We start from the raw sequence: 27,759 nt of genomic DNA on the forward strand, positions 1-27,759 counted from the left end.
TAATACACTGCAACATAGGAAGTGGGTATATTTATGCCAGAGCGCTTCGCTTTCTAGCTACCAAAACATACTTAAGATAATACATTGTAAACTTGCCTCATGTCCATTATTGCTTTTTCCCCTTCTGTATGCCCATATCCATAAATTGAGGGCAATGAAACAAGAAGGGAAGGTGGCTTGAACAGAAATGGAGGGAAACCTGTGCTGAACTGGATTGCACATGGGTTAGAGCTTTCTGTCGAACCTAATCTATAGTTGTGGTGGTGAGGAAATAGTTTTCCTTCACTAGCATTGTCTCTTTTTAGTGTTGTGCAGCAGAGCTTTTTTTTTTTATGTTAGAGGCTTTCCATAATCCATGTGTTTGAACCCTTGGTGGCACATTTTGGCATATTTGTAAGGTTAAAATTGCTTGCATCCATTATGACTTAGACTCCACATTACATGCAGTTTCATTAGAAGTAGCCATTTCCTCTTTGTTTTCCTCATCCATGAATTACCTCATTTGTTTTTCCCCTTAATATTTTCCTTAATGCTCTTTCTTTCTTTTTTCATAACTATGTTTGATTTACACACACACACACACACATACATATTTATATAGCAAAATATATATTTATGCATTTCTCTCTCTTTTGTATACCCACCATGCCCATGATGTGTATTTATTATTTTTATTAATTAAGAAAAAAATTAAAACAAAATTATATATATGTCAGGGCAAAAGCAAGCCAGGTGCAGGTACAGGAACACGAGGGAAGATTGACAGAAAGACAGGCAGACAAAATTAGGAAAGAATTCAGGGCAGGAAGCAAGCCTCAAAAAGGAAAGGAAGAGGTTCTAAAAGCATAAATTGTTCAGGCATCTTTAAGTTGTAAAAAAGGAAATTCCATTTTAAAAAACATATCATTATGAGCTTTCTTTAAAATAATAGTCGAGAATTACCATATCTCTATCAACATTAATCATCTCCAACTACATTCATGTTTTTGGAATTCAGATATTCTTTGTGATAATTTCCTTACTGGGATCATAAAAACCCTCCTGTACAGGGGGGAAAATGTTAATTTTGGTGACATAACTTCTGCCCTTTTCTTTCAAAGGTCAAGATATGCTTTATTTTAAAAACAGAATCATCACCCTTTTGAAGGGGATGAGTATACTGCACATCTGGGAGCAGAGAATAGGGATGAGTGAATATGTCAATTTTGATTTCTCTTAGTTTTTCATTTTTTACAAATGTTAAGTTCAGTTTTCACATTTCCACATCAGTTCACTTCTTTTATTTTTTAAAAAAATATATTTATTTGCTTTTACAGAAAAAAAGAAACATAACAACCACAAAAATGAAAAAAAACAAAAACAGTCACAAATACACATAAAACAGATGAGAAAAATAAAATACAAAAAAGAAAGAAAAATCCATCCATCAAAATGAGAAAAAAATAGAATTAAAAATTCCAACTTTTAAATTTATGCTTACAAAAACTTCCTTTCTTGACTTCCTCACGCCTCCCTTTTTTGTGTTCCTCATCACCCAATCAGATACAGCAAATCCTTACCTTCTTTCAAAACTCATTTCTAATTATTAAAATCATTCTATTATGTCTCCAATCTTTCCTCCTTATATTTAAACACCTTTAAATTATTTACTTTTGACATAATATAACTTTGGTCTTTGACCCTTTTTCTATTACATTTCTACATAGTTTTTAAACCTATATCACTAATGCCATATTATTTTTATATCCAACATCATTTTAACATTCATAAACTTTGCAGTGTTTCTGCAGATAGTCTTTAAACTTCTCCCAGGTCTCGGATTCTGCCAGTCATTTCTGCCATCTCCATGTAGTCTATTACTTGCATCTGCCATTCTTCCAAGGTGGGCAAATCTTGTGTCTTCCAATGCTTTGCGATAAGTATTCTTGCTGCTGTTGTCGCATACATAAAAAACGTTCTATCTTTCTTTGACACCAATTGGCCGACTATGCCCAGGAGAAAGGCCTCTGGTTTCTTAAGGAAGGTATATTTAAATACCTTTTTCAGTTCATTATATATCATCTCCCAGAAAGCCTTAATCTTTGGGCACGTCCACCAAAGGTGAAAGAATGTACGCTCAGTTTCTTTACATTTCCAGCATTTATTATCAGGCAGGTGATAAATTTTAGCAAGCTTGACTGGGGTCATGTACCACCTATAAATCATTTTCGTAATATTCTCTCTTAAGGCATTACATGCCGTAAACTTCATACCGGTGGTCCACAACTTTTCCCAGTCAGCAAACATAATGTTGTGACCAATGTCCTGTGCCCATTTAATCATAGCTGATTTGACTGTTTCATCCTGTGTATTCCATTTTAACAGCAAGTTATACATTCTTGAAATAATCTTAGTTTTAGGTTCTAACAGTTCTGTTTCCAATTTCGATTTTTCCACCTGGAAGCCCAATTTTTTGTCCAAATTATAGGCCTCTCTTATTTGATAATAATGAAGCCAATCTCGCACTTTATCTTTTAATTTCTCAAAACTCTGCAGTTTCAATTTATCTCCTTCTTGTTCTAGTATCTCCCAATATTTCGGCCATTTGGCCTCCATATTGAATCTTTTCAGAGCCTTTGCTTCCATGGGTGACAACCACCTTGGGGTCTTATTTTCCAATAGATCTTTGTACCTTATCCAGACATTAAATAATGCTTTCCTGACAATATGGTGTTTGAAAGCTTTGTGCGCTTTAACCTTGTCATACCACAAATATGCATGCCATCCAAAAGCATTGTTAAAACCTTCCAAATCCAAAATATCAGTGTTCTCAAGAAGCAGATTCCTAATCCCTGAACCCAGCTTTCTGTGTTCAGGAGATCACCTGGGAGCTGGGCCATTAAAAGAACAAAAGAAAGATAATGGACCCTTAAGAAAGCCAAAGACAGAGGGCTTTGTGCCAGATGACAATTGGTTGGGGCCGCTCCTCCCGCTCTGAGATAGCCAGAGTTTAGAGTTGATGGTAGGCTGTGATGTGACCTAGAGGGAAACAGGTTGCAAGCTGGTAAAGGCAGCAAGTCAAAGGTGGATGTTGGCTGTCTCTTTGAATCCAAGGTTGCAGCTGACTCTTTGGGGATATTGATGCAGTGAACCTGTCCATCTTAGGCTCAGGTTGTATATGTGTGCAAATAGGCCATATATCCTAAAGACAGCCCAGTCTTTACTGTGCCTCATTTTTAGAATGAAAAATGAACCCCGGCTGAGTGTCTGGAACCCCTGGAATCTCACACCGCTATGAGATTGGGGTGGCGTGTAACAATATAGTGACTTATGTACATATGTATGATGTATCTGGAAATTAAATACACTTAGGTTTGAAGATTATTTTAGTTGTGAATTATTATGTTGAAGTTTGTATTAATTATGCATATATTTCTAGAAGTGGTAATGGAATATGCATTTGGTATATTTTCCTTTATTATACTAAAGTAATTTTCAAAACGTGTACTGTGATGCTTAGTGGTAATTATGGACATTGAAGTTGGCAAATTATAAGTAATTAGAGCAGGTTTCCATAGTAATTCCTGTGTTCCGAGTCCTTTGATTATTTGGCCATATTTTTGGAAAAGACAATCAAAAGAGGCAATCTTGGGGACGCATAAAGAATGAAATTATATATATTTACACTTGTTTAATCTTAAATCAAAATACAGTTTTCTAAAACTTCCAGCATTATAGCTTAGTTTATTATGCTATTGTAGAAAACAGAAGCGACAGAAAGGGAGTGGAAATCAGTAAAACATTACAGAATTTAAAATAAAGCAGATAGTCTGAGGCCTTGGTTGTCATTTTTAGGTCACTGCTGACATCTCTGAATATAATTTTCATATGAACTGCATTTCAGGGCTTGTATGTGCTTGAAGAAGCGACATTTTCACAGCAGGGAACCAAATCAAAATGAAGCAGTCAGATGCAGGTGCACAGTAATGGAAGTGGGCTATTTACCCTCAAGCAGGATTGCTGGGCTGGGAAAGCAGAAACTCTCCCAGCAGAATGGCCCTGCTATTTCTCTCTGATATATATCTCAGTGCCAAACAGTATTCATAGGGGGCCTAAATAATTGTTCTTTCACTTGTATTTAATGAGATGCATTGCCCAATGCTGAATAACTGAGGCACTTCCTTTTGTTATGCTAACTAGATGCTATTCAAGCCCTGCTTTCTTTGACTTCTGTTTAATCCTTCCTGCTTCTCCAGCCTCAAGCCAGGCAGGGAAACAGTTGAAAAAATGGAGGCTTGCACTGTGTACATCTGCTGCCTAGCTCAGTCCTATTTTGTTAAGTAAGAGGGGGAGAACATAGGATTTGTATATGCAGCATTACAGTCACTACACACATAGTATACAGCTGTGCACAAAATACAAAAAAGTTATATGGTTATGTATTCTCCAAAACAGCATATGCAAATATTTGCTTGTACAGTATACACATTAAATTAAATTAATAATAAAGCAAATGGCAGAGTGATGTCATCTCATTTATTGCACAGAAGCAGGCTGGGCTGATAGCTGAATCTTGCTTCAATTCTGGTGATTGGATAGTAACATTGGTGATGGAACAGCACCCTCTATCACACCTCAGGGCAGCAAGCTGGTGTTGGTGGGCTAGCGGGATGTAGCACATATAGAACGCTGTCTTTAAATATAGGTACTGCTGCTGCCACTGCCCCTCAACATCTGTTGCCTGAGGCATTTGCTTTGCTATGCCCCAATGGTAAAGTTACCCATGGTCTAAAGATCCATGTTTTGTGCTGTGGAGATGCACATGAAACATGCACATGTTCATATATGATGCACTTATGGGGATGTCTTTTGAGTTTCACACTGAAAGCTTTTGACAATGAAAAATAAGTTATGAGTTCAAATGAATTCCCTAGTAATAATAAGTTTATTATCTGCCTTACAGATAAAGTGATGTGGTTCTTTGTAAGAGAAAGTTTCTTGATTCCTCCTTCAGAGAGGAATTCTTTCTTCATATTTATGGCTTCACCTGTTGACTTTTTTACTTTACAGATTGGGGAGAAACAAAATGTTCTTGTGACAGAAGAATCATTTGATTCCAAGTTTTATGTTGCTCATAATCGATTCTACGAGCAGGTAAATCTTTTTCTTGGACTGGTGGGGGAGGCAGCAGGAGAGAGAAGGTCTTTCTTTCCCTCCTTATTTTAACAATCATATAAACAATGCAATCTATTTACTGACATTACCTCCTTCAAAAACACTGATATCACTCATATGGAGGTACCCTAGTGTATCCTCATTTATATGGCTTCTATCCCTTTAAAATCATCAGCAACTGATTTTCAGTTGTATGCAAAGCTACATGCTTATAACAATATTTTGATATCTGGAACCTATGTGACATGAAAGAAAGCCTCAATGTATATCACAATAAAACATGTAACAATTTGTTTGTCCTTGTTACGATATGGATGCAATGCAGCTGCAAAGTGCTAGCTTGAAAAGTAAACATGATGGGAATGTTGGGACTGCCCGTGGGAGACAGAGGGACAGTCAATTCACAGTGCAAAGCACCGGAATTAGCTCAGAGTGTAATATGAGCTCTTCCGTTTATTCCTGTCCAGGAAGTGTTTGCTTCTAGACTGCTGGAGTCTGAAGAGAGCAGTCATGTTTTTTGTAATGCTGCAAAGAGAGAAATAAAGGCATGTAAATACCGTATTTTTCATCCCATAGGACGCTCCGTCCCATAGGACGCACCTACTTTTTTTGGGGGGGGGGGAAATAAAGGAATTTTTTTCCCTTTATTTCCCCCCAAAACCAGGTCGGGGAACAGTGGGATGGCGGCACTGCGCCTCCCCGCTGTCCCCCGAGCTTGTGGGGCTGGCCGATGTCTGTCCGGCGCGCGGGGCGCTCTGCTTCAGGGCGTCATGCGCGCCGGGCGGCAGGCTGCGGACACCTGCGCGAAGCACGGGGCGTCCTCCAAAGGGCGCCCCGTGCTCCGCGCTGCCGGCTGCCACCCGCAAGCCCTGCGCGCCGGGGGTAGTTCCCCCGGGCGCACAAGGCTTGCGGACACCTGCGCGAAGCACGGGGCGTCCTCCAAAGGGCGCCCCGTGCTCCGCGCTGCCGGCTGCCACCCGCAAGCCCTGCACGCCGGGGGGAGTTCCCCCGGGCACGCAAGGCTTGCGGATAGCTTCCTGGAGCCTGGAGAGCGAGAGGTGTCGGTGCGCACCGACGCCTCTCGCTCTCCAGGCTTCAGCGAAAGCCTGCATTCGCCCCATAGGACGCACACACATTTCCCCTTCATTTTTGGAGGGGGAAAAGTGCGTCCTATAGGGCGAAAAATACGGTACGTTTCTATCTCTTTCCCCTTCCCGGGGGGGGGGGGGCAGGAAAGAGGGGTGTGTTCTTCTCACGCTGAGAAAGATCGCCTATTGCGACCTAGCCTGGATCTTGCTGGGGAATGCAGCCAGGGAGGTCAACAGGGAATCATGCCGGGTGCCTGGGAGAGTTGCCAGTTTCTCCTGATAAAAGGGCTTGATTCCCGACATCTGGTAGCTTATTTGGTTAAGAATATAATTACAAAGCAGAACTGTTTAAAATTTCCTGATAGTAAATTAATTTGAATACATCTACTCAAATCCTGAGGATATACATCAGAGAACCTGAAAGAAAAAGTAGATCTGATGTTGCATATGTTTTTGTTAAGGTAGGTCTACCTGTTACCAAATTTTACAGTAACATGCATTAGTAACTGTGATTTGCAGATTTTATATTTACTTCCCCCCTCCCCACGTCTGCATGTCAAACTTGAGTACTTTAAAGTGTTCCATTTAAGCAACTTTTTATTATTATTGTTTTAAAGGTACTTGTGCCAAAGAACCCTGAGTTCATGGGTAAAATGGTAGAAGTGAACATTTTTGAAGCAGGGAAGCACTTTATGAGGGGGAGCCCAGTGTCGGATGCCAGAGTGTTCACCCCGTCTATCACTAGGCCATTAGCCAAAGGAGAGGTGTCGGGTTTAACAGAGGTGAGTAAAATACATGTCAGCCTTTGCTACTCTAGTAAAAAAAAAGTGAATGTGAAGGCTTTTTAGATGTGAATGAAGCTCTAACCTTTTAAAACAAATTACAATCTGAATTTTAAGTGAATTGTTCTGGGTAATGGTAGAAGCATCTCTAATTTTGCTTTTTTATTTCTATGATATAAAATGGGGGAAATAGTTAGGAGGACAACTTTTAACAGTCCTTGGGAGAAGATTATAAAGGATTATCTTGCTATAATCCAGTTGAATCATCAGACAAGAATGCTGCCAGTCTGAGGTGGTTTCATGAGAAATTTCTGCAGCTACCATATTGGCGTGAATATAAGCCTCACTTTTTCCCCAAAGTGCGGCTTAAATTTGAGACCTTAAAAAAATTGGTTTTTACGATATCGCTGCTGAAACAGACATATGGTAAAATGGAACAGGTGTGAGTGCCTGCGGAATTTTAAGGGAGCGGCTTATATTCAGGTATTGTCTTTTTTTTCTTTTTCCCCCTTGAATTTTAAAGGTGTGGCTTATATTTGGGTTCAACTTATATTCGGGCCAATACGGTATATGTAAAAATAGCAGGTGCTCCTTATGGTTTTTGCATGTTATATTTTGTTCACAATCCACATTCCTGTAATATGCCTGAAATACTATTGCACTCAAAATAGCTGCATTGCTGGAATTAATTTTTCTTGGATTTGCTTTGCATTAAACCGTAACACACTCCATGTATTTATTACCCTTTCGATGAACCAGTTCTGCTTGAATTTTTCATCAAATAATATTATTTTTTATAGTTTTATTCTTAAATTATCCCTTAGTTTTGGCTTTCATTGTCATGGTTTAGCACAGACAACAAATAGTAAATAAACTTAATGGTTTTAATTTTTTTATGACATGTGATTGCAAATGGTGTTACACCTTCTATGGGGAGCACTAAAGCATATAGTCTGATAAACACAGAGGGAATTTGGGCCAGTGTCACAATATCTGTAATTCTTGTGCCTTGATTTTAATACTTTCATGCTCCTGGGAGTAGTGTTAGGCAATGTTAGGTTTTCAACATTGTGGTGTATCACCAGCCACATATCGCAATCTGTCGATACACCGTAATATTGAAACAAGCCACATTGGTCTTAGCCCGTGAGGCATGGGGTGAAACTGTCACAGCTCTCACCTTGGGAGCTGAAGCTCTTTCACCCCAGCACCTTGCAGGCTGGGACCAATGCAGCTAGCCTCTGGCCAGCTGCTCAGCTGGGGGGGGCGGGAAGGGCCCCCCCAGCTGAGGGAGCCCGATGTCTCCACTGAAGGGCAGGCAGCTGCATGCCCCTGAACAGAAAAGTTCAAAAGAGCCCCCACCCCACCTCCAGCTCATGCAAGCTGGAGGAAAGGTGGGGGCTCTATTACACTTCTTTGTTGATGAGCAGGAAGCCAAGGGAGGAACAAGCTACATTGGTCCCTGCCAATGTACCGTATTTTTCGCTCCATAAGATGCACTTTTTTCCTCCTAAAAAGGTGAAATGTCTGTGTGTCTTATGAAGCAAATGTGCTGGGCAGCAGAGGGATTCCTCGGCTACCGCTGCAGTCGCGAGCTGAGGGATGCCTCTGCAGCCAGAGCCATGGCTCCCGTCCATCGCTCGCTGTTGCTCTTGCTCTGCTGGCTTCAGCGATAGCTGCGCAGCTTGCTCTGCTGGCTTCACAGCGAACTGGGAGGAGGGACAGACGGGAGCAAGCAAAGCGAGAGCCGCTTACATGGCTTCTATCCCACTTTGCGCGGCTCTCACTTTGCTTGCCCATCCCTCCTCCCGCCTCACTGCAAAGCACCTGTCCCGATGTCTCCTCCTCCTCTTTTACAGCGAGGCGGGAGGAGGGATGGGCAAGCAAAGTGAGAGCTCTGCAAAGCGGGACAAAAGCCATGTAAGCGGCTCTCGCTTTGCTTGCTTTAAAGCAAGAAAAGCGAGAGCCGCTTACATGCTCTGCACAGAATATTTTTTTTCTTGCTTTCCTGCCTCTAAAAACAGGGTGCATCTGATGGTCAGGTGCGTCTTATGGGGTGAAAAATACGGTAGCTTTTTTCTACCTTGCGCTTTGGGCATTGGTGGCAGAGGTACTCAGCAGAGGCAGTTCACCCGCAATATAACGCCAGGTGAAGCAGCCATCACAGTCTGGCCCTCATACCAATCCTGGACTATGTATCGATACTTCGCCCAGGCCTACTTGGGAGAGAGTTTCACGACTGAGATGATGCCACTAAGAAGGCCATGTTACTGTTACTCACACTTACCTTTAAAGTAGAACAAGGATCAAGGGCTCTGGGGATGACCATAACTGACAGGCAGGTTCTTGCAGGAGAAGACAGACTTTCAGATATTCTGGCCCCAAGCCATTTAGGGCTTTAGAGGTAGCAGCCAGCACCTTGAATTGGGCCTGAAAACAGATACAACAAGATTAGTGTAATATCCAAAAAGTGGAAACCTGAAAGCATTCTGGCTGCCACATTTTGCATGAACCACAGTTAATGCCCGTTTTGTGTAGGTATGTTTCAGTAAAATGCTCTGTTTAGTAAGGCATGTGTAACTGGCCTGCTCTGGCTTCTCCAGGAAAGTAAGCAGTTCATGCATCTGTCTAAATTGAGCAAACACACATTTTAGCTACAAGTGCCAGCAAGATCTGCACTGTCAGATCCAGAACCGGTTGTACATCCACTCCTGGACCAGTTTGTCTACTGACCATCAGCGTCTCTGCCTTCTATAGATGAAGCTTCGGGTTTTAGCCCGTATCCATCATTGTCCCCACACCACAGTCCAGTATATCTACAGCCTCCTCATCCAGGAGCAAGTCCAAAGTTTAGCACAAATTGGGCAGCTTCTTTTCATTCTCCCGACAATGAAATGCTTTACTTAACCTGAGAGCGACTAAAACAATGTCCTCTAGGATGGTTAAGGAAACAAAAGACTATCCACAGTATGGATGTATTACCCACAGAGTTAGAGTTTAAGTGAATTTTGTCTGTTTTGATTCGAAAGTATAAAGTGTTTCACTCAAAAATGAGATTTTGCTGGTTAGAACTGAAGTTTAGAAATGTTAGATGGTTAACTGCCAATAATATCAAAAGGAATAAAGTCAACTGTCAGGGAACTGCCATCAGAAGAACAGGTGGTGGAAAGGCTCCAGGAGAATTCCAGAGACACTACAGCAGAAGAGGGAACCAGTAGGGGGGGTGCAGGAGCTCCAAGGGAAAGGGAGTCGGAGGGGAGGCTCTGGGATACTTCCAGTGAGAACAGTGAGGAGGTATCGGGACCCCCTTTAGGGACCCCCATCCCTCACCGGAAACTGTCACGCAGAGAATCCAGGAGACGCGTTTCCGTTAAACAGCTTTTATGTTGGAAACGTTTCCGCAGACGCCCACTGTCAGATTCTACCAGCGACTGACGGAGCCATGCCAAAGGGCTCCGCTCAAGGCAGAGATTTACTACACTGAGTAATCTCTGAGGGATCAAGCTTTTACGCACAAGCAGCTCATTATCCCATCACATCAACATTTCATACATTTCCCCCAGGTTGCACAGCAGAAAGAACTGAAACATAGTTACTCTTTTTCATCATTTTTTTAAATGTCAGGGTCAGTTGTTTCCAGCCAATTGTGTCAAATAGTCATCAACAGTTTTCCATTTAGGCTTCTCTTGAGAGTAAGGTGTTGAAATTGCAGTGTCCCAAGCACAGCGGAATGATGAGGAGTACGTGCCACATACTCTATATTACTTTATTTACACTTCAAAGCTGGTAGATTACAGAGAAACATCTTGCCTCTGCCGGAGCAGAGAAAGCATCCTCTCTCCTCTAAAGCACGGAGAGAAACACTGAGAACAGTGAAAAACAGGAAACCAGTGTACGTCACATCCAGTCTCCTTTCCCGTGAGAAACCCAAAAGCAACTGACTGTGGAATGTAAACACCTGTCTCGTGACAAGCACTTCGCTGCACAGTGAAAGAGAGCAGAAACCAACATAAGGATGATCCCCAGAAAAATAATTTCACTCACCCAAAACATGATATAGTGCTGTTCATTATAAATGGCAATATCTTTCTTCCTAGTTGGAGTCCAAATTATGGTGTGGTGACTACTTTTCCTCCTTTTGTATTTCCTTTGCAACCCCAAATACTCATTTCAAATGCAGTGGAACCTGTGGCTCACATGTTTTCAACCTGGTTTTCTGTCAGATGAAGCTTTGATCCTAGTAACAACTTCATTTGAACATTAAGGCATACCCACACATCCCTTGCCTCTCCCCACCCTTAATCTTTTGAGAAGAAACTGGGTTTTAAATAAATTGTGTGAGAGCGTTTTTTTCCATTACCGGGCTAAAGATCAGAAGAAGATTCAGATGATTCAGATGTTCTTAATTATATGTATATGTAGCACAGAAGGTTTGACCCTTAAAACATCTATTAACACTCTTTCCTCTGAACCTTTATTGTCTAAAGCACAAAAGTTTAAAGCAGTTTTAAATTTGCAGACTTTAATAATAAAAAAGCAAATGAAAGCTGCATGTGTAAAGGTAAGAAGTAGTAAAGAAAAAAGTGTTGAAAGTAGATCTGATGTCCGACAGATCAGTGACCCATTTGTGAAAAGCCAGTTCGGGTATTCCTTTCTCATCTCGTAATTTTTCACACCTAAGATCTTTGATTGAGTTCCTGGCAGAGGGTCTTTTTGCAATATTTTAGAGAATCCAATTGTACATTCTGTGTTCCATGTACTATTGGAAGCCAAGAATAGCTCACATACTGGTAATAGTTTAGATATTTAATATGGTTTTTACCACTGCGAAGATAATCAACTCAATGAATGAACAATTAACTTTTAATTTACTCTCATAACTAATATACACAATGTTTGTATTGCCTATTATTTCAAAAGGGGATAGGATCTTATGTAGCCTAATTTCCTTTATATACACAACATACTTTGATATATTGACTATGCTTATGTTGGGTTTGGGGAATAAAGTATATTTGAGCCTGAGTTCTGAAATCTGCTACCATTACTGCTTCTTGCATTATGGCAATCTTTGGACTAGAGCACTGTTGTTGTTTCCTCTGAGCAATCCCTGATAAACTGTATATTTGGCGGGTTCAGCTTTGACATGTCTATCTCAACATTTTCCTCTGCAAGTATCCTGACTGCATATAGTTCTTTGCATGCTCTCTGAGTTGCATTAGCAGGAAATTTTCTCTTTGCAACTGCATTTTTTGTTTGTGAAATAAACACTTCCTCTCAGGGATAGCTCCAGAGGGTGGCAAGAGTGGGCATTTGCCTGGGCCCCAAGACCAGCAGAGGGGCCCCCCAACAATTCTACTGTTTCCACATAGTAACCAAGATCATCAAGAGCGGCATAACCCAATTCTCAGTTTGTGTGTTCTACCTCTTCTAGGTGCATGTAAGAAGGGGCCCTGAAGCCAATGCAGCTTTCACTACACTGGAGGCTGCATTACACTGCTTTATGTGAATGGCTCACACAAGAGTCCTGCTTGCCAGCTGTAAGGGTTTTTTGTGCTTGACTGCAAATTCTTTTAAAGAAACAGTTATTTCCTAAGATAGGAAACTGCCTTGTAGAGTATTCACATTAATTTTAGTCTAGAAATAGCTGCTAAAGAACGAAAGTACATCAGTGAACAATATCATTTTACACAGAAGGTCTCTTTATAGGAACAACATATTGCCCATTCTTTCCAAGGCTATTATGTGTGATAAGCATTAGAAATTTTGCTTATCTTGTTGGAAGCTTCTTTCCTACCAGAACTGTTTAACATGCATGTCTGCACATAAACAAAGAAGCTGAGAACACTGTTAGCATAGATTAATAGCCCAGAATTCCCTAGGAGGAAGAAATCATGCTCCTATTTCATCAGAGATCATTTTAGTATATAAAGCTACTGTTGTGGTGCCTTCAGAGTCTGAGAGAGTTAACAGCCAAAAATAGCATCTGAAAACCTGAACCAGCCAAGGTAATGAGGTGGTTGTACTGTAAGTTTGTGTTCCTTTCTCCTCCGGGCATATCTCATATGGTTGTCATTTTCAAGTATCTCCTATGTTGTCCACAATTTCTTTCTTTGGACTCCTGATAGATGGTTTTGGCATTAACGCATTTCAATGGAACTACTTGGAATTTCACAAAAGAAACTGAAATAGGCAGAAAGCACTGCCTGCTAAGCTTGTGGAAGCAATCCAAGAGGCTCGCGTGGATTCGGAGTCTCTTATTTTGCAAGAAATTATATTGCCTAGGACTTTTGAGATCATACATTTATGATACAAGCAGATTGTTTTCAGCATAAACGTTTTAAAATGATTTAATGTAACTAACCTGCAAAGAGAGAGGAATTACTTTTGCTACTTTTAGTGATGCATGAGGATTAAAAAGCATTCTTGCAAAGATAAATTATGCCACACCTCTGGCTGGTTGACTGCTACATATTGATAAGCCATATTGCTGTGAGCTCTTTCCCCTCCAGTAAGTGTGGCTTGGAGAAATGGGAAATGCAGTTTTTCACATCTGAGTGGCTTTATGCTTCAAGATGTTGGGTATTTAAATGTTCAGAGGGAAATTCTGTTTTGCAGGGAAGGTGGGAGTCATACCAGAATAAGACATACATATTTGAAATATTCTGGGTTTTGCACAATTTAAAATCTTTGCAAAGAGTTATGAAATCCTAACATCAGATTATTTGTACTGAATCTACTAGTAGTCAACTTAATTGGATCACCCAGTTTCTAGTACTCTATTCTCTACTCATGAATACAGACTTTTGTAAGCAGATCTCCTACCAGTCCTCCCCCCACTCTGGATTTTAAAGTGTAAATCTCAGAAATACTGCCATACAAATAAATGAGTTGGAGCCACCAAACAATTGGACTGGGGAAGAGGGTGGCAAGCAAGTCAAGCAGCTGGGAAGTTTTTAGAAGGCAGTAATAAGCGTAGGCTGTGGCCTCTTGTTCAAGTCCTTATAATATCAATAAGTTGTTGATCAACACTCATAAAGTGCCTAGCATTTTCTAAGCATTGTATAGATATTCAAAGATAAAACAGTCCCTGCCCACAGGCTCACGAGGACCAAGTTTGCACATAGATCAATTTTGGGCCATGAACATCCTGATCTGAGCCATTTTGTTCTTGCCTGCTTAGCAGGTGAGAAAAACAAACCACAGTCTCTCTCTTCATGTTATTACTGAACCAGATATCATGAACCACCATCAGTAAGCCAAAAACAAACCTTAACTATTATTTACCATGACATGTGAAGAGGGCCGAAGGAGCCTTGGAACAACTGCTCCCAGTGTACGTGGTTTGCGCTCTTGTCATGGGGTACAACCTCCCAGTGGCTCTAAGAGGCTCCCTCTGGCTGGTGGCAGTATCAGAAGTATGCCTCATTGCTTTATAATAAACTGTGTGACACATCACTGTCAGTTACTGTGTTGTCTCAACAGTCTTCTCCTTCAGCAATTTGATAGTGACTCTAGCACACACACAGTACAACTAAAAATCCTGGCTCAAACTTTGCCTAGGAACCTTACTGTTATGATCCTGAATTGAGGGGCTTGAGTAGTAAGCCATGATTCAAACCTTGGTGATGTATGCCTGGCATTAATAGATGACACACTGCTACATAGCATCCATTAAAACCGGTAGAATAAATTTGAGCTGCACCATTCAGCAACTATTTCCCTTTTGAGACCACAGAGCTTACTCAAGAATCAAAGTAACTTCTCTAGAAGCATATATGGTATAAATTTAACCTTCTTGATAGAATGTGTTTGGAAAAGAACAGTATTATTAATTTGGAAACATGCCAAAAAAACCACCCAACACCCTAGCAGCAACTTTCAGAGAGCAGAGGTCTTTCCTGCATGCATTAGGAACATTTACGTGAGGTTATCCCACTGCTGATTAGGTAAATAAAAAAAAAGTTCCCAGAACTTAACATTTCCAGGGAGAGAGGTTCTGTTAATGACTCTTAAACTTGACTGAGCATGAAATTAAAAAAAGAGTTTTCAGTCACTCCCTCTGGTGTTTAGATGCATGCCAGCCGGCACAGAAAGCATCTACACTACTTTGGTGTGTGAGAAGACAATGGAGCCATGAGATTTTTATATAAACAACTTTGTATTCATGGTGAACTCAGGGAATGCTAAAGTGGTCTGTTGATAGACTTGCGCTTGGTGATTGATCAAATCCCATGTCAGCCACCAGGACCACTGGCACTAGCATGTGAAGGATGCACATGATTCCATAAGCTACTAATGTTCCTACGTACCAAACAGATTTGTTCCCGTGTAACAAAAAGGTGACCAATGGAGAAAGGGAAAGAAGAGGGAAAGTGTCCCTGTATAAACATGGAGTGTGTGATTCGATAGATTCTATGAGAACAGAAGGGACGCGGGTGGCGCTGTGGGTAAAACCTCAGCGCCTAGGACTTGCCGATCGCATGGTTGGCGGTTCGAATCCCCGCGGCGGGGTGCGCTCCCGTCGTTCGGTCCCAGCTCCTGCCCACCTAGCAGTTCGAAAGCACCCCCGGGTGCAAGTAGATAAATAGGGACCGCTTACTAGCGGGAAGGTAAACGGCGTTCCGTGTGCTGCGCTGGCTCGCCAGATGCAGCTTGTCACCCTGGCCACGTGACCCAGAAGTGTCTGCGGACAGCGCTGGCTCCCGGCCTATAGAGTGAGATGAGCGCACAACCCTAGAGTCTGGCAAGACTGGCCCGTACGGGCAGGGGTACCTTTATCTTTACCTTTTATGAGAACAGAATCATCAAGACCTACAGAGGAAACGAGTCGAGGAAGGAGTTTTCCACTGTATCAAAAGCAGGCAGAGAAGCCAAGGAGGATGAGGACTTGAATAGAGACTTTTTGGATTTAGCAGGATAGTTTTGGTGAGGGCAGTTTTAGTGGAGTGCTGAGGGTAGAAGGAGGGGGACCAAAATCAGGCTTGAAGGAGAGAAAGTTGAGAGTAGGAGTAAGCAGTGTGCTCAGTGGGTTTGGGGAGAAAGGAAATTGCACAATAATTGGCGAGAGCAGATGGGTCAAGAGGTGATTTGTTTATTTTAGAATAAGGGAAGCTGTGTTTTACATATATATTCCTTCCAATCTGTAATGTCAGTCTTGGCGTACAAGAGTAAGATCTCATGCAAACCTGTACTATAATTATTAGATTTATTTTGTAGGTTGCAGGTGCATCAGAAAGCGGGAAATGAGTGAGAATGAATAAGAGTGCGCAAATACATATTATTACTGGCACACATCAGGTCAGAATTATTCAGCAAATACTCTGAAATGCATTTGATCATACACTGGAAGTGTTAATAATTTATATTATACCTTATTAGTAAAACCTTTTGTTTCTGCTGCTGTCACAGCCAAAACAAGTTGAAAGGCTACTTCCAGAACAGTTAATATGTTTGCCTTGTTGATGGTAATTTTTACACCTGACTTTGGGGATTTCATAAAATATAATCTATTACTGATGTTTGATTAACAGTTCCATTCCCCCTCCCCCAATATATGTTCTTTCCTTCTCCTTTTTCTTCTTCTATTTGAACAAAGTGCCCATTAAAGTGAACTGGGATGGCTGCTCTCAGTTTTCACTACCTTCATGCAAAAACGTACATATTTCATGCTGCATTGTAAAAAAAGGATTAATTATTAAAATTCTGTCATTATGGGCCGGGGAGCGCCTTGCGGCATTTCAGGGATTTCATGTAAATCTATGATGTTTGGGGCTGGGGGAGGAATCCCCATTAGTAATGAGGCTTCTCAAGACACAGTTAATTTCAAGCTGCAAATGTTGGATTTAACATGACTTCAAGACATGACACTGAACTCATTCTTTGAGTGGTTTTAAATATTTGCTAAATATTGGGACTGACAGTATACTAATGGTATTTACTATGTGATTCGTGTAGTAGAGGCCACTGTCCAAAAAAACAAATAGTTTCATGCTTTGCTCTAATTCTCTTAGATCTAATGACTGATATAAAAATAATCAAAACAAGGTGTAAATTGCTGTATTTTTTGTTTGTTTGTTATGATTTAAAAAAACAATAAAAATTATGCAGAAAAAAAAATTATCAAAATAGTTTTGATGCCACAGATATGTACTGCCATTGGACATCCAATTTTTAAGGGTGGTAGATTGTAAGCTCATTAATATGCCTTGGGCATTTATTACTAACAACGGTTGAAAATTCATGGTGCAAAAAAATTATAATGGTATCCTATTCTTTATATTGCTGTTTCTTCCTATATTGTTGCATATTTGATTATTTTTGCATGTTCCTACATTTTAGCTAGCCTATTTGTGTTTGTAAATTTTTGTTTCCAGTATTCTACAAAAACCATTCTTACTATTATTATCATATATCAATTCCTATAGGTAAGAAGAAGCAACAGTGAATCCAATGTTCAGTACATCCCTATATCTTTTCCATTATAATATGTATCGTTTTCCATACAGTGCTTCTTTGATCCTGGTGGTCCAAGAACAAGTCTATCACAAATGAGAAATATCACTTTTCACTGTTAGGAATTCGAGAACATTTTTGTCTTGCTTATCATGAAAGCAGCAATAAACTCCGATAAGCAACTTGTAGTAATTTTCCTCAAGTGTCCATATTTAGGAGAAAGGTTTGGCAGTTATTGAAAAATGTTCCCATATTTGAATAGATATCTCTTTGATGCCCAGAGTACAATTCACTGTATTTCTTATACCTTTTTCAAATTTATATTTTTATTTCCGCAAGATTTTATAGATTCTTCACAAGCTTTGTTTATTATTCCTTCTCCCATCTTATTAAAACTCTTAATTGGATATTTGATCTCAAAAAGTAATTTAGATGGATCTAATTTGGAAAAAACCTCAAACTAAGCAGAGAACCTTTTACCCAAAGTTGATTTTTTAAAAAAACTTAAATTGTATTGTCATCATTTCATCTGAATACACAATTACCCCTTCATGTCCTATGTTTTCCCACATAAATTCTAATTAATCATCAACTACAGAAGCTAATGGGGATTTGGGGCAGGACTTGTTCTTACTTAGTATTTATCCCAGATCTATAGAAGATTAAAGTGCCTTTTTCTTTGTACCCCTGGAGCATAAACTACTGTTGACCAATAATAATGCTTGTGGATAATGTCTTAATAAAGCTTTTTCAAACAGACATATCAATAAATTTGGATTTTTAATCCAATCAATGATGCCTTGGACATTTTCCCAGCAAGTAAACCATATCATAAAAACCTCTGTCAAGAGAGTCTTGGATGTTGTTAGCTTACCAAATTAAAGACTAAAATGGAGCATTCTTCACACTAGAACTCTTGGCTTGGCTGAAACTCAGAAAGAAAGATTGGCCCTGCAGCAAACCATATTCACTCATTAGGCTTTCTTTGGTCATGCAGATACTCCTATTCTAATTTAGGTAACATTGATCAAATTAGGCATTTGTCTAAGCACAATTTATAAATGTAAAAATTTTATCACTTAGAAAGTAAAACATATTCACTGAATATAGGGTATACTGTACATTGATAATGGGATAAAGAAAACTAATAGGCATCCAAGGAAATAATTAGATTCCTCTGTGCAAGCTTTTCTTCCAAGTTTAATCAGTCTACAAAATGAAGTCTATTATGAGGTAGCTTTTGTTGCAAATTAGTGAAATGTTTAATAATTGGTACTCTGTGGTTTCCAGTTTATTTCTCCATATAAAGGTTAATTAGCTTTGACTCCAGGAATGAATAGCTTTAGCTAGTTATTAATTTTTCAGATTCATTAGGCAATTGATTTTAATTACTCTGTCTGTCGCTACATGGAAATAGCCATCTATTTATGTAATATTTTATGATGGAAGTCTAGTACTACCTTCCGAATGGTGGATACAGTTTAGTATTCTTTTATTCCCATGGCTTTAACACCTTTCTGCATAATAACTTCACGTTCCACAAGTTTCCAACACCTGTAGTTCCTTCATGCACCATAAGTCATTGCTACCTTAGATGTTTAAAAAGGAATCTGTGGGCCAGGGGGGCGGTGCTGGAAGGCTGGCACCCAGGGATGGAGAGGGGCCCTCTCTTTATGAGCCTAGATGTCAGAGAGGGAGAAGCAGAGCTGCTGGCATGCCCCTCTGCTGGAGCACAGAGCCTCATCAGGGAGGGAGGAGGACTACAACCAGCCAGAGGAAGGTCTGAAGGAGGAAGAGGTGGTGGCAGAGCTGGAAGCAGAGAGGCAGGTCACTGTTTTATCATCAAGAACCAGGCACTGCCTTCATAAGTGGAATTAGACAGCGCGCACATAGCCGACACACAGGGCAAGCTGCCTCATCTTTAAAAGCTTGGTGGGAGGGCTGTGTCAACCATTGGGAGATCTTTCATTTGCTTATGAACCTCTTACCTTGCTCATGTACCTTGTAAACTTGACTACCGAACCTTGTGCCTGCTGCTAAGGCTATACTGCTATTAGCCCGAATAAAGATAGCAGTGTGTGCTGGTAAATAAGGATGATATCAGTGTATTTTGGGATGGGTGCCTGACAGCTAAAGTAACCAAGGTACTGAGAGTCCCTGTGGGATCAGAGGCTAGCTCTGAACTAAAGATCCAGGAGGAATCTCCTGGAAAGGTCTAGATGAGATATTGGAAGCAGGTTTATGCACTTGTAGCATAAGATGATCATTCCAAAGACAAAGTTGATCACAGGCCAGGAATCCATCTGAAGGAGGATTACTAAATAATGTAGGGCAGTGATGGGGAGGAAAATTATATAGGCAAGGTAGGAAAACAAGAGGGCCAGCAGGCACCAATGTACACAGAGAGGGGAGGCAGATGGGCAAGGAGACAAATACAGAGACCTGACTGATAAGTATTTATAGTCGCACCACGTCAATAAGAACCAAAGGACTGCAGGAGTAAGTCAGATTGGGCAGTGATGGATTTACTGTTAATACACCAATAGAAGAACAACAGGAGTATATACCTGATGTTTCCATCAGGTTTGTATCCTTAGCAGCAAAAGCGGTTGTAAGCACACCTGGATATTCCTCCCAAATGATATCTATAATAGAAAACAATGAAATAGTGCATATTTCAGGTGCTGGGAAGCTATAGTTGGCCATAATCTTCCAGAGTGTGTGCAGTGAAATAGATGCACATGCCAATCACACATGCTTTTTTTCCCCAGTGTGGAAAAGTAGCTCCGAGTATGATCAATAAGATGGATGTTTTAGTGCAGGCACCTCCTGAGAGAGATGGGGAAAGAACTGCAGAGGATGTTAGAAGACTGCTGAGCTGGCATACTGTGGGACAGAAACAATTATCAGACTTAGTGGTGCTGTACAATGGGAAAGACAACAGTGCTGCTGGTCCACTTTATCACTGACTGCAGATTTGCCTTTTAAGGAAACAGAAATACTAAAGGGAAAATACAGATCTCAAATGAATTGGCATGAGTTATATTGTAAAATAGGATTTTAGTCTACAGTGATGTTAACAGCTTTATTGCTTTGGCAGTTAATTTCATAGAAAAGGCCAATTCCATGTTGCAACGGCCTCAGCTCTTTGTTTTATACAATTGTACTATATTCTTTAATTTATTCTAGGCTACAAGAGAATTGGCTTGTTTAAAGTTGAAGGGAATTTTCCTTTGTACTTGATACATGCCAAATGTTCTTTGCATCTTTCTCAATTTAATTTCTGCATTTCTCCACAGGAGTTCAGACATGCACTGGAGAACAGCTCAGAATCAAAAGCCTGTCCATCTGCTGAGAGGCATAAAGGACCATTGAGCTACAGGATGGCAATGCAGTTGCCTTGGCAACAAGGGGGAGGTGTACTGAAGGCGCTGTCACTAAGTGTGACTCTTCTGGCAGTCCTTATTGCCTTTTACTATCGAGGTGTTTAAGTGGAAATCTGAACTGAATGATGACATCGTCAGGAAATATAACAAGATGGTTGGAAACGTCAGAGTAAAAAGTCGGACAGTTTATACGCCAAGGCCTTACCTTGTAATCATAATCTAGATAAGATTCTCCTACATTGGTATAAGTTATTTAGTTATTTTTCCAAGATCAAGTTAACAGGCTTTTCCACGCTTTTCCATTTTAAAAGAAAGTGTTTGTCTGCATATACCAGGTTCATATTTGCCACCCATAGGTGTATGTTTTAGAAAATTAAGTTATTGAAGTATTTTTCTTAAGTCAAACAGTTGATAATGCGCTTATGTGAAGCCTTATTAAACTTTCTTAATGTACCTAGAAACATGTCATCTTTTGTGTTTTGATGAAATGTTCAGTTCAAAAGTTGCTGGGCATTCAGACTATAAAAGTTGTAACTATTGATTTGTATTGTTATATATTTTCTTCATGTTCATAAGAATGAGTAGTTCAGACTCTAAATGCAAACAACAAAACTAAACAGTAAATCACTTTAGAATCCATTCTCTCAAATACGTAAAGATCCAGAGGAGATAAGGCAATATTGAAAGTAGTGAATGTTTTACTATTCCCTCATTTGGTGTCTTTCTTCCCTGGCTAATGCATCATCTGTCCATATGTGCTTCCTAAAGCAAGAACATGTGCAGATCACAATTTTGCAGTTCCCCAAATAATGACACATTCTTGAGGTTGGGTAAAGCAGAATGTTTTTTTGGTTGGTTTTCACCCATCAGAATGCCTCCTGCCAATTTGCTACAAGTGAGTATCTCTGCTTTATCCATTACAGGGTTGATCTTCATGAGTACCTCCATCCCAAATTCTCACTACTATAGGACACTCCCACCACAGATGAATAAAAGTATCAGATTGATAGCAACCAGACCTGCAGTCTGGGGTATGGTACCCAGTTTGTGTGTTATTTTCACTTGGGTATAATACGATCTGTGGATTGTTTTTGATATATCCTCTCTGATATAGATAGAAGCAGATAATAACCGCTCTACTTTCCAGATGCTATCCCACTGACTATGTGGAATTTCCATCATATATCTTCCAAACCACACTAAGGGCAATCAGCCTCCCATGGTATGCTAATGCAGCATACAATACATATTTGAAACCATGCCTAAAACCAAGGCCTCAAAAGATGCAAGACCCTAAGTAACCTGCTCTTGAATTTCTCTGCTGGAAATTAAATTACTGGCCTGCTGGATATTAGGCCCATTAACTTGAACATTGGATAAATCTGTCTCTTCATTGTTCTTCCATGAGTGGATGGGTGTAGAAATTTATCTGTTTTTATTTATTACTGCTTATATTATTTTTGAGAAGGGGGATCTCTAAGTAGTTTACAGCCTATCTTAAAAGATCAAATACAAAAAATCCTAGAGAAATTCTACATTACATAAAACACCACAATTAACAGCTTAAACACTGGCATAAAACATTACCCCAAACAGCCACATTTTTAAATAGTGTAATTAGCAACTAAGCAAAATAAAAATAAAAATAATCACTCTAACCTACCATATGCCCAATCAATCATGCAATTAAATGAGCCAATTAAATTCCCAGCCCCTTAAACAAAAAGAAACACAGCCTAATCTAACCACAGCTAAAATGCATCCCACTTAGTTCCACTCAAACACACCCTTACATAATCAAGAGAATCACAACAAACACATAAACACTATAAACTGAAATACCCAAACTTCACTCCTCTTGCACACCCTTCAGTCAGACTATGAACACTCTGCAGCCAATCCCAGAGTTCAGTGTCACATCCTTAAGCAACAATCCCCCACATAACTTCGCTATGAGACTCATGACAAAGCTAGCAAAATGCCAACATACACAGCAAGCAGCAACACACACACACACAAGCATTCATACCAAGCCCTCCCCATCTCCAGGCTCTCACTTTGGGGATTACAGAAACCACTGTCAACAGTAACACTTGCCTAAAAATAAAGTAAAACCTATTGCCATGCATATTACCATGAGATACCTGAAACATGTAAACATACATATATATATATATATATATATATAGCCCTTCATCTTAGGATGCCAGGGCAGTTTGCAGCATATTACAACACAAAAATGTGTAATATAATAAACAAAACAATAACCCCGCTTCCCCTTCTACCTGACCTCTAATCAAGTTCCATCATCCTGATTTGACCTCCTGACAGAGTAAGCCACCCAGCCCCCAGTAATTCTCATAGTTGCACTTATTAACATGACTTGAGGTGAGAACACTCCAGCAGATATTTGCAATGAGAACCCTGATTTGCGCTCGGCATACCTTTGCACTCATCACCTGAGGTTGGAAACTTAAATCCTATGGATATGGGCACTTTGATTCTCCCTACCCCACACTCTAGACCAGGGTTTCCCAAACTTGGGTCTCCAGCAGTTTTGGGACTACAGTTCCCATCATCCCTGTCTATTGGTCCTGCTAGCTAGGGATGATGGGAGTTGTAGTCCAAAAATAGCTGGAGATCCAAGTTTGGGAAACCTTGCTCTTCTTTCCTTTGGTTTCTTCCCTAGGTGACTGACCCTTTAAGAGATCTCTTTCTTAAGCCTCGGTGTTCCATGTTGGTGGCAACTCTTCTAGCTCAGATGGCTCCAACCTTTGGTCAGCTTAGCTGCACTTCATACCCTCCTTCCCCCTTCCTCCCTTCCCTTCTCTGTTATTTTTATCATCTGTTTTAGTCTGGATCATCAGGCAATACACAGCCTTTTGCTCCTACTTCACCTGTAGGACTCCACTGGCCTTCACTTCTCTACCACAGAACGCCCAGGCAACCCCATGGGCTTGGCACCCAAGACAATTTACGAGCATCTCCCTTGGAAGAACTGTGTTGGAAGTCCCCTTGGAACTTTTCCTGAATAATCAGCCGCCTGGTTCTGTGAAAAGCAATGCATCCTTTCCTGTAATAAATTGTATATTCTTTTACTCTAAGCCTTGGTCTTTTGTCTGATGATTCCGCCTGATGTAACTATAACGTATGTTCAGTTTGCCCTGTGGTGACCCTGAGCTAAAGATCTAGTGCAAGTTCCTCCAGTACATGGGTCTTTCTTGCATTGAAGGGGGCTGGACTAGATGTCCCTTGGGTCCCTGCCAACTCTACGATTCTATGATTCTTCAACACAGGTAGGCAAGGTCCCACAATAGCAACCTGGCCCAGGAGAAAGTTGCCAAGACAGGCATTGGGGCAAACTCCACGATGCCGTAGCCAAAAGATTAGAAAAGGGAGGCTGGTTTAGTACTTGGGGACTCAATGCTCACTTTACCCAGTGATTTGTGCCTATCTATAAATTGCAGCCCGAATACCTGCCACGTCTAGGAAGCATGCAAATATCTTTCACAAGCTGACTACAAACAATCACCCCTTGGTAGAAAAAAAAGTAACACAATGCTTAGGGTGTGTGAGAGAGAAAATGGTACCTTCTGAGAACTCCGCCACCTCTGTCACATTCCTGCCTGCAGATTTCTGAACATCTGACAGTTCCTGTTAATTTAGTCTCACTCCCCAGTTCAGCTCCCCATATGGAAAGCTGGAGTGATTTTTGAGTAACAGCAAGTAATATCTAAAGTGGCAGCAACTGGCAACTCTGATACTGAGCTTGGTTGCAGCCATTACCCAGAATCCCTCTGTTCTTTTTGAGAAGCAATTACAATTTCACAGGTTGGAATTAAAATTCCCTGCAGTATGCAATAGAGTAACAAACTGTCAAAGTGATTTCAAGCTGCTAATCTCTCACCGTGGAATGAGTGAAAATAGAATTCCTCATACCCTGTGTACAGGGCTGACAACTTAAAAAGATTTCCAGTGCCTCTGAATACATGTGGGAGAACAGCATGGCCTGCCCACACACAGGATGTTTCCTAATATGTGATGTCTATAAAAACCAGCTAATAGCCTGTATGTTTGGGTTTTTTTTAAAAAAAACTTGTCATAATGTATGTAAATTCAAGGTGTCACAAAGACCAACTCGCTGCTTATGCTGGCAAATGCAGTATTCTATGGTATAATCACAGTGTGATTTTTTTCTGCCCATCTCTCTTACCCTGGTGCTACTCAGTAATAGTTTTGCATTCAGTTACTTATTTCAAGCGGCAAATACTCACAGCTGAATTTAGCCCAAACTGAAAAAAAGGAACTACAGGCCCCGAAGCATCACGAACAGAGCTTAACAAAAGGTACTGTTTCTGCCAGGGTTTTTTGTTGCTCCTATTGTTGCTGTGGCGGGATGCGGGTGGCACTGTGGGTTAAACCACAGAGCCTAGGACTTGCCGATCAGAAGGTTGGTAGTTCGAATCCCCGCGACGGGGTGAGCTCCCATTGTTCGGTCCCTGCTCCTGCCAACCTAGCAGTTCAAAAGCACATCAAAGTGCAAGTAGATAAATAGGTACCGCTCCAGCGGGAAGGTAAAAGGCAATTCCGTACGCTGCTCTGGTTCGCCAGAAGCGGCTTAGTTATGCTGGCCACAAGATCTGGAAGCTGTATGCCGGCTCCCTCGGCCAATAAAGCGAGATGAGTGCTGCAACCCCAGAGTCGGCCACGACTAGACCTAACGGTCAGGGGTCCCCTTTACCCTTTTTATTGTTGCTGTATCCTGGTCTCACAATTTTAGCATGGCTATACTCACAGCAAACATCTCTGTAGAAAACGAATTTGTGGTGTTGAGAAGCTCGTGTGCAGAAATGTGAGGTGCCGAAGGATAGACGGGAACCTGTGGCATTCCAGGTGTGGCCACACTACAACTCCCATCATCCCTTGCATCAGCCACGCTAGCCAGAGGAGATTCCCCGCTCCTCCAGTAAATGGACCAGGGACAACAATCCTAAATGTTATCATTGTTACATCACTATCCATGTAAACAGCTTTACAAAGACCGAGAAGATGGGTCCTCAATGGCTGGCTAAGGAAAATGGCAGGTGCAAGGAGCAGAAATGGAAACAGCTTAAAGGAAAACAATGGGTGGTTTTCTGTGTATTTAGGCTTAGTTACATTAGGATACGGGCACTAGAGGGGTAGCATAAAGGCTTCGCAGCAAAAGTGACTGGCACCAGGTCCCAGGCATCCAACAGCACATTCTTCCCTGGGCCATGCTTTCTGAAGGGGGAAGAAAATGGCCTTAATTGCCAGTTAGATTTGTAAAGTCTTTTTTGTTATGTTTGCCTTGACTGGGGGAACTGCCTCATAATTGCTGCTACTTCATTAGTATTCACAAGGCCTGGCACCAGCAGATAAAATGTATCCATTAGCTTTTCAGCTAGCACAAACTCCACAGGCCTTAGGTGAACCTCTCTGGTCTCTGAAATGAACTGTAGCAAGAGCAAAAGGGAATTCCTGCAAGGCTTGCTTTCTTGAGCTATTTGGGAGGAATATGTAAGTAAAGGCTTCAGCCGTTTGTGTAGGTTGCCTTCCCCACACACCCCTCCTTAACTGCATAGCCCAGGCTGTGACAGCTATTAAGAGGGTGGCATAGAAAAGATGACAGTGGCACTGCGGGTGTGAACTAGTGCTTAGTGAGCACCAAATTTAGAGCTCGATAGCTGTCTGGTTTTGTTCAGAAGAGTTTGGGGTTGAATGAGATATGATGGATACATGCATACTAGTTTCTTGTTGATGGAAGTCAATATGGGCTTCTGATGCAATCCTAATTACTTGCCGCAAGCACTGAGGTATGCTTAGGCAGTTTCTAAGCTTCTGCAGTGCTTCTCAGAGATTATTTTTAGTAAGCCGCTCAGGCTTGGAGCTTTTGCCACAACTGCCAGAGATTTCCTGACTTTGGCTGTGTAAGGGTTCCCTGCTGGCCTGATGTGGATCAGAACCTGAAGCAATGTCTTTAGACAGCAGGATTCTGACCACTGTGTGTACAGCCTTCAATGTCTTCTAGGCTTGTGCTTCCCAGAAAGGCTGGTCAAAGGTCTCCTTCCCCTCTGCTATCTGTGAGATCTCAAACTGTGAGAGAATGTGAGTTCCGAGAACTGCACAACCTCTTCCACTTAGAAACTACAAAAGGCAGGTGGTAGTAAGCAGAGTGGAATGAATAATGTCAGAGCAACACCTATATGTATGTATGTTAAGCATCATATAAATGTGATGGGCAATACACAGGAAGAGGAAGAAATAGGACAGAGGCTTGAGAAGGTCTGCAGCAGCCACTGCTACTATCTAATAATGTTGTGCTGTGTTTGGAGGCATCCATTGCTTAGACTGCCAAAGAGCTGCCTCATTCATTCAAATCACTGGCAAAACAGCCTGCACACTTTAGCATGCACCCTTCTGCTGCGTACACACTTGCTAATCTGGCACATCAGTGCAAGGGATATACACTTTAAACCATGACAGTGTACCCAGGCATGACACTGAAAATTGTGTTGCGTTCAAAATACAGTGGTACCTCAGGTTAAGAACTTAATTTGTTCTGGAGGTCCATTCTTAACCTGAAACTGTTCTTAATCTGAGGTACCACTTTAGCTAATGGGGCCTCCTGCTACCACTGCGCTGCCGGAGCACGATTTCTGTTCTCATCCTGAAACAAAGTTCTTAACCCGAGGTACTATTTCTGGGTTAGCGGAGTCTGTAACCTGAAGCGCCTGTAACCTGAAGCGTCTGTAACCTGAGGTACCACTGTATAAGAAGCAGCCTCATGTATCTTCTATGCACAAGATATGCTTTATAGATAAATAAGGTTACTGCATCCTTAAAACAATATCAAACTCCAAAGCATTAGATCTG

General features: G+C 41.0%; 2 protein-coding genes and 1 long non-coding RNA gene across 6 annotated transcripts in view; 2 read left to right on the forward strand and 1 right to left on the reverse strand.

Moving 5' to 3' along the window:
* CDKAL1 (CDKAL1 threonylcarbamoyladenosine tRNA methylthiotransferase) overlaps nucleotides 1-23,969 on the forward strand; it is a 242,049-nt gene extending 218,080 nt beyond the window's left edge. For all 4 annotated transcript variants that reach the window (XM_079983780.1, XM_079983779.1, XM_079983781.1 and 1 more), the window contains 3 exons: nucleotides 5,050-5,133; nucleotides 6,860-7,024; nucleotides 20,779-23,969. In XM_079983780.1, the coding sequence (XP_079839906.1) occupies nucleotides 5,050-5,133; nucleotides 6,860-7,024; nucleotides 20,779-20,970 (441 nt within the window). In that variant the 3' untranslated portion in view covers nucleotides 20,971-23,969. The remainder of the gene's footprint in view (nucleotides 1-5,049; nucleotides 5,134-6,859; nucleotides 7,025-20,778) is intronic.
* The window catches only part of LOC307220152 (uncharacterized protein), an 87,598-nt gene continuing 69,150 nt past the window's right edge, over nucleotides 9,312-27,759 (reverse strand). Inside the window, exon 5 of the mRNA XM_079983858.1 lies at nucleotides 9,312-9,454. Within this exon, the coding sequence (XP_079839984.1) occupies nucleotides 9,415-9,454 (40 nt within the window). The 3' untranslated portion in view covers nucleotides 9,312-9,414. The remainder of the gene's footprint in view (nucleotides 9,455-27,759) is intronic.
* LOC307220169 lies at nucleotides 10,563-12,377 on the forward strand. Its single transcript, XR_013840742.1, has 2 exons — nucleotides 10,563-10,721; nucleotides 11,039-12,377. It is a non-coding gene; the product is annotated as an uncharacterized lncRNA (long non-coding RNA).

The sequence above is a fragment of the Podarcis cretensis genome (assembly GCF_951804945.1).
Source record: "Podarcis cretensis genome assembly, chromosome: 7".
Taxonomy (NCBI): Eukaryota; Metazoa; Chordata; class Lepidosauria; order Squamata; family Lacertidae; genus Podarcis; species Podarcis cretensis.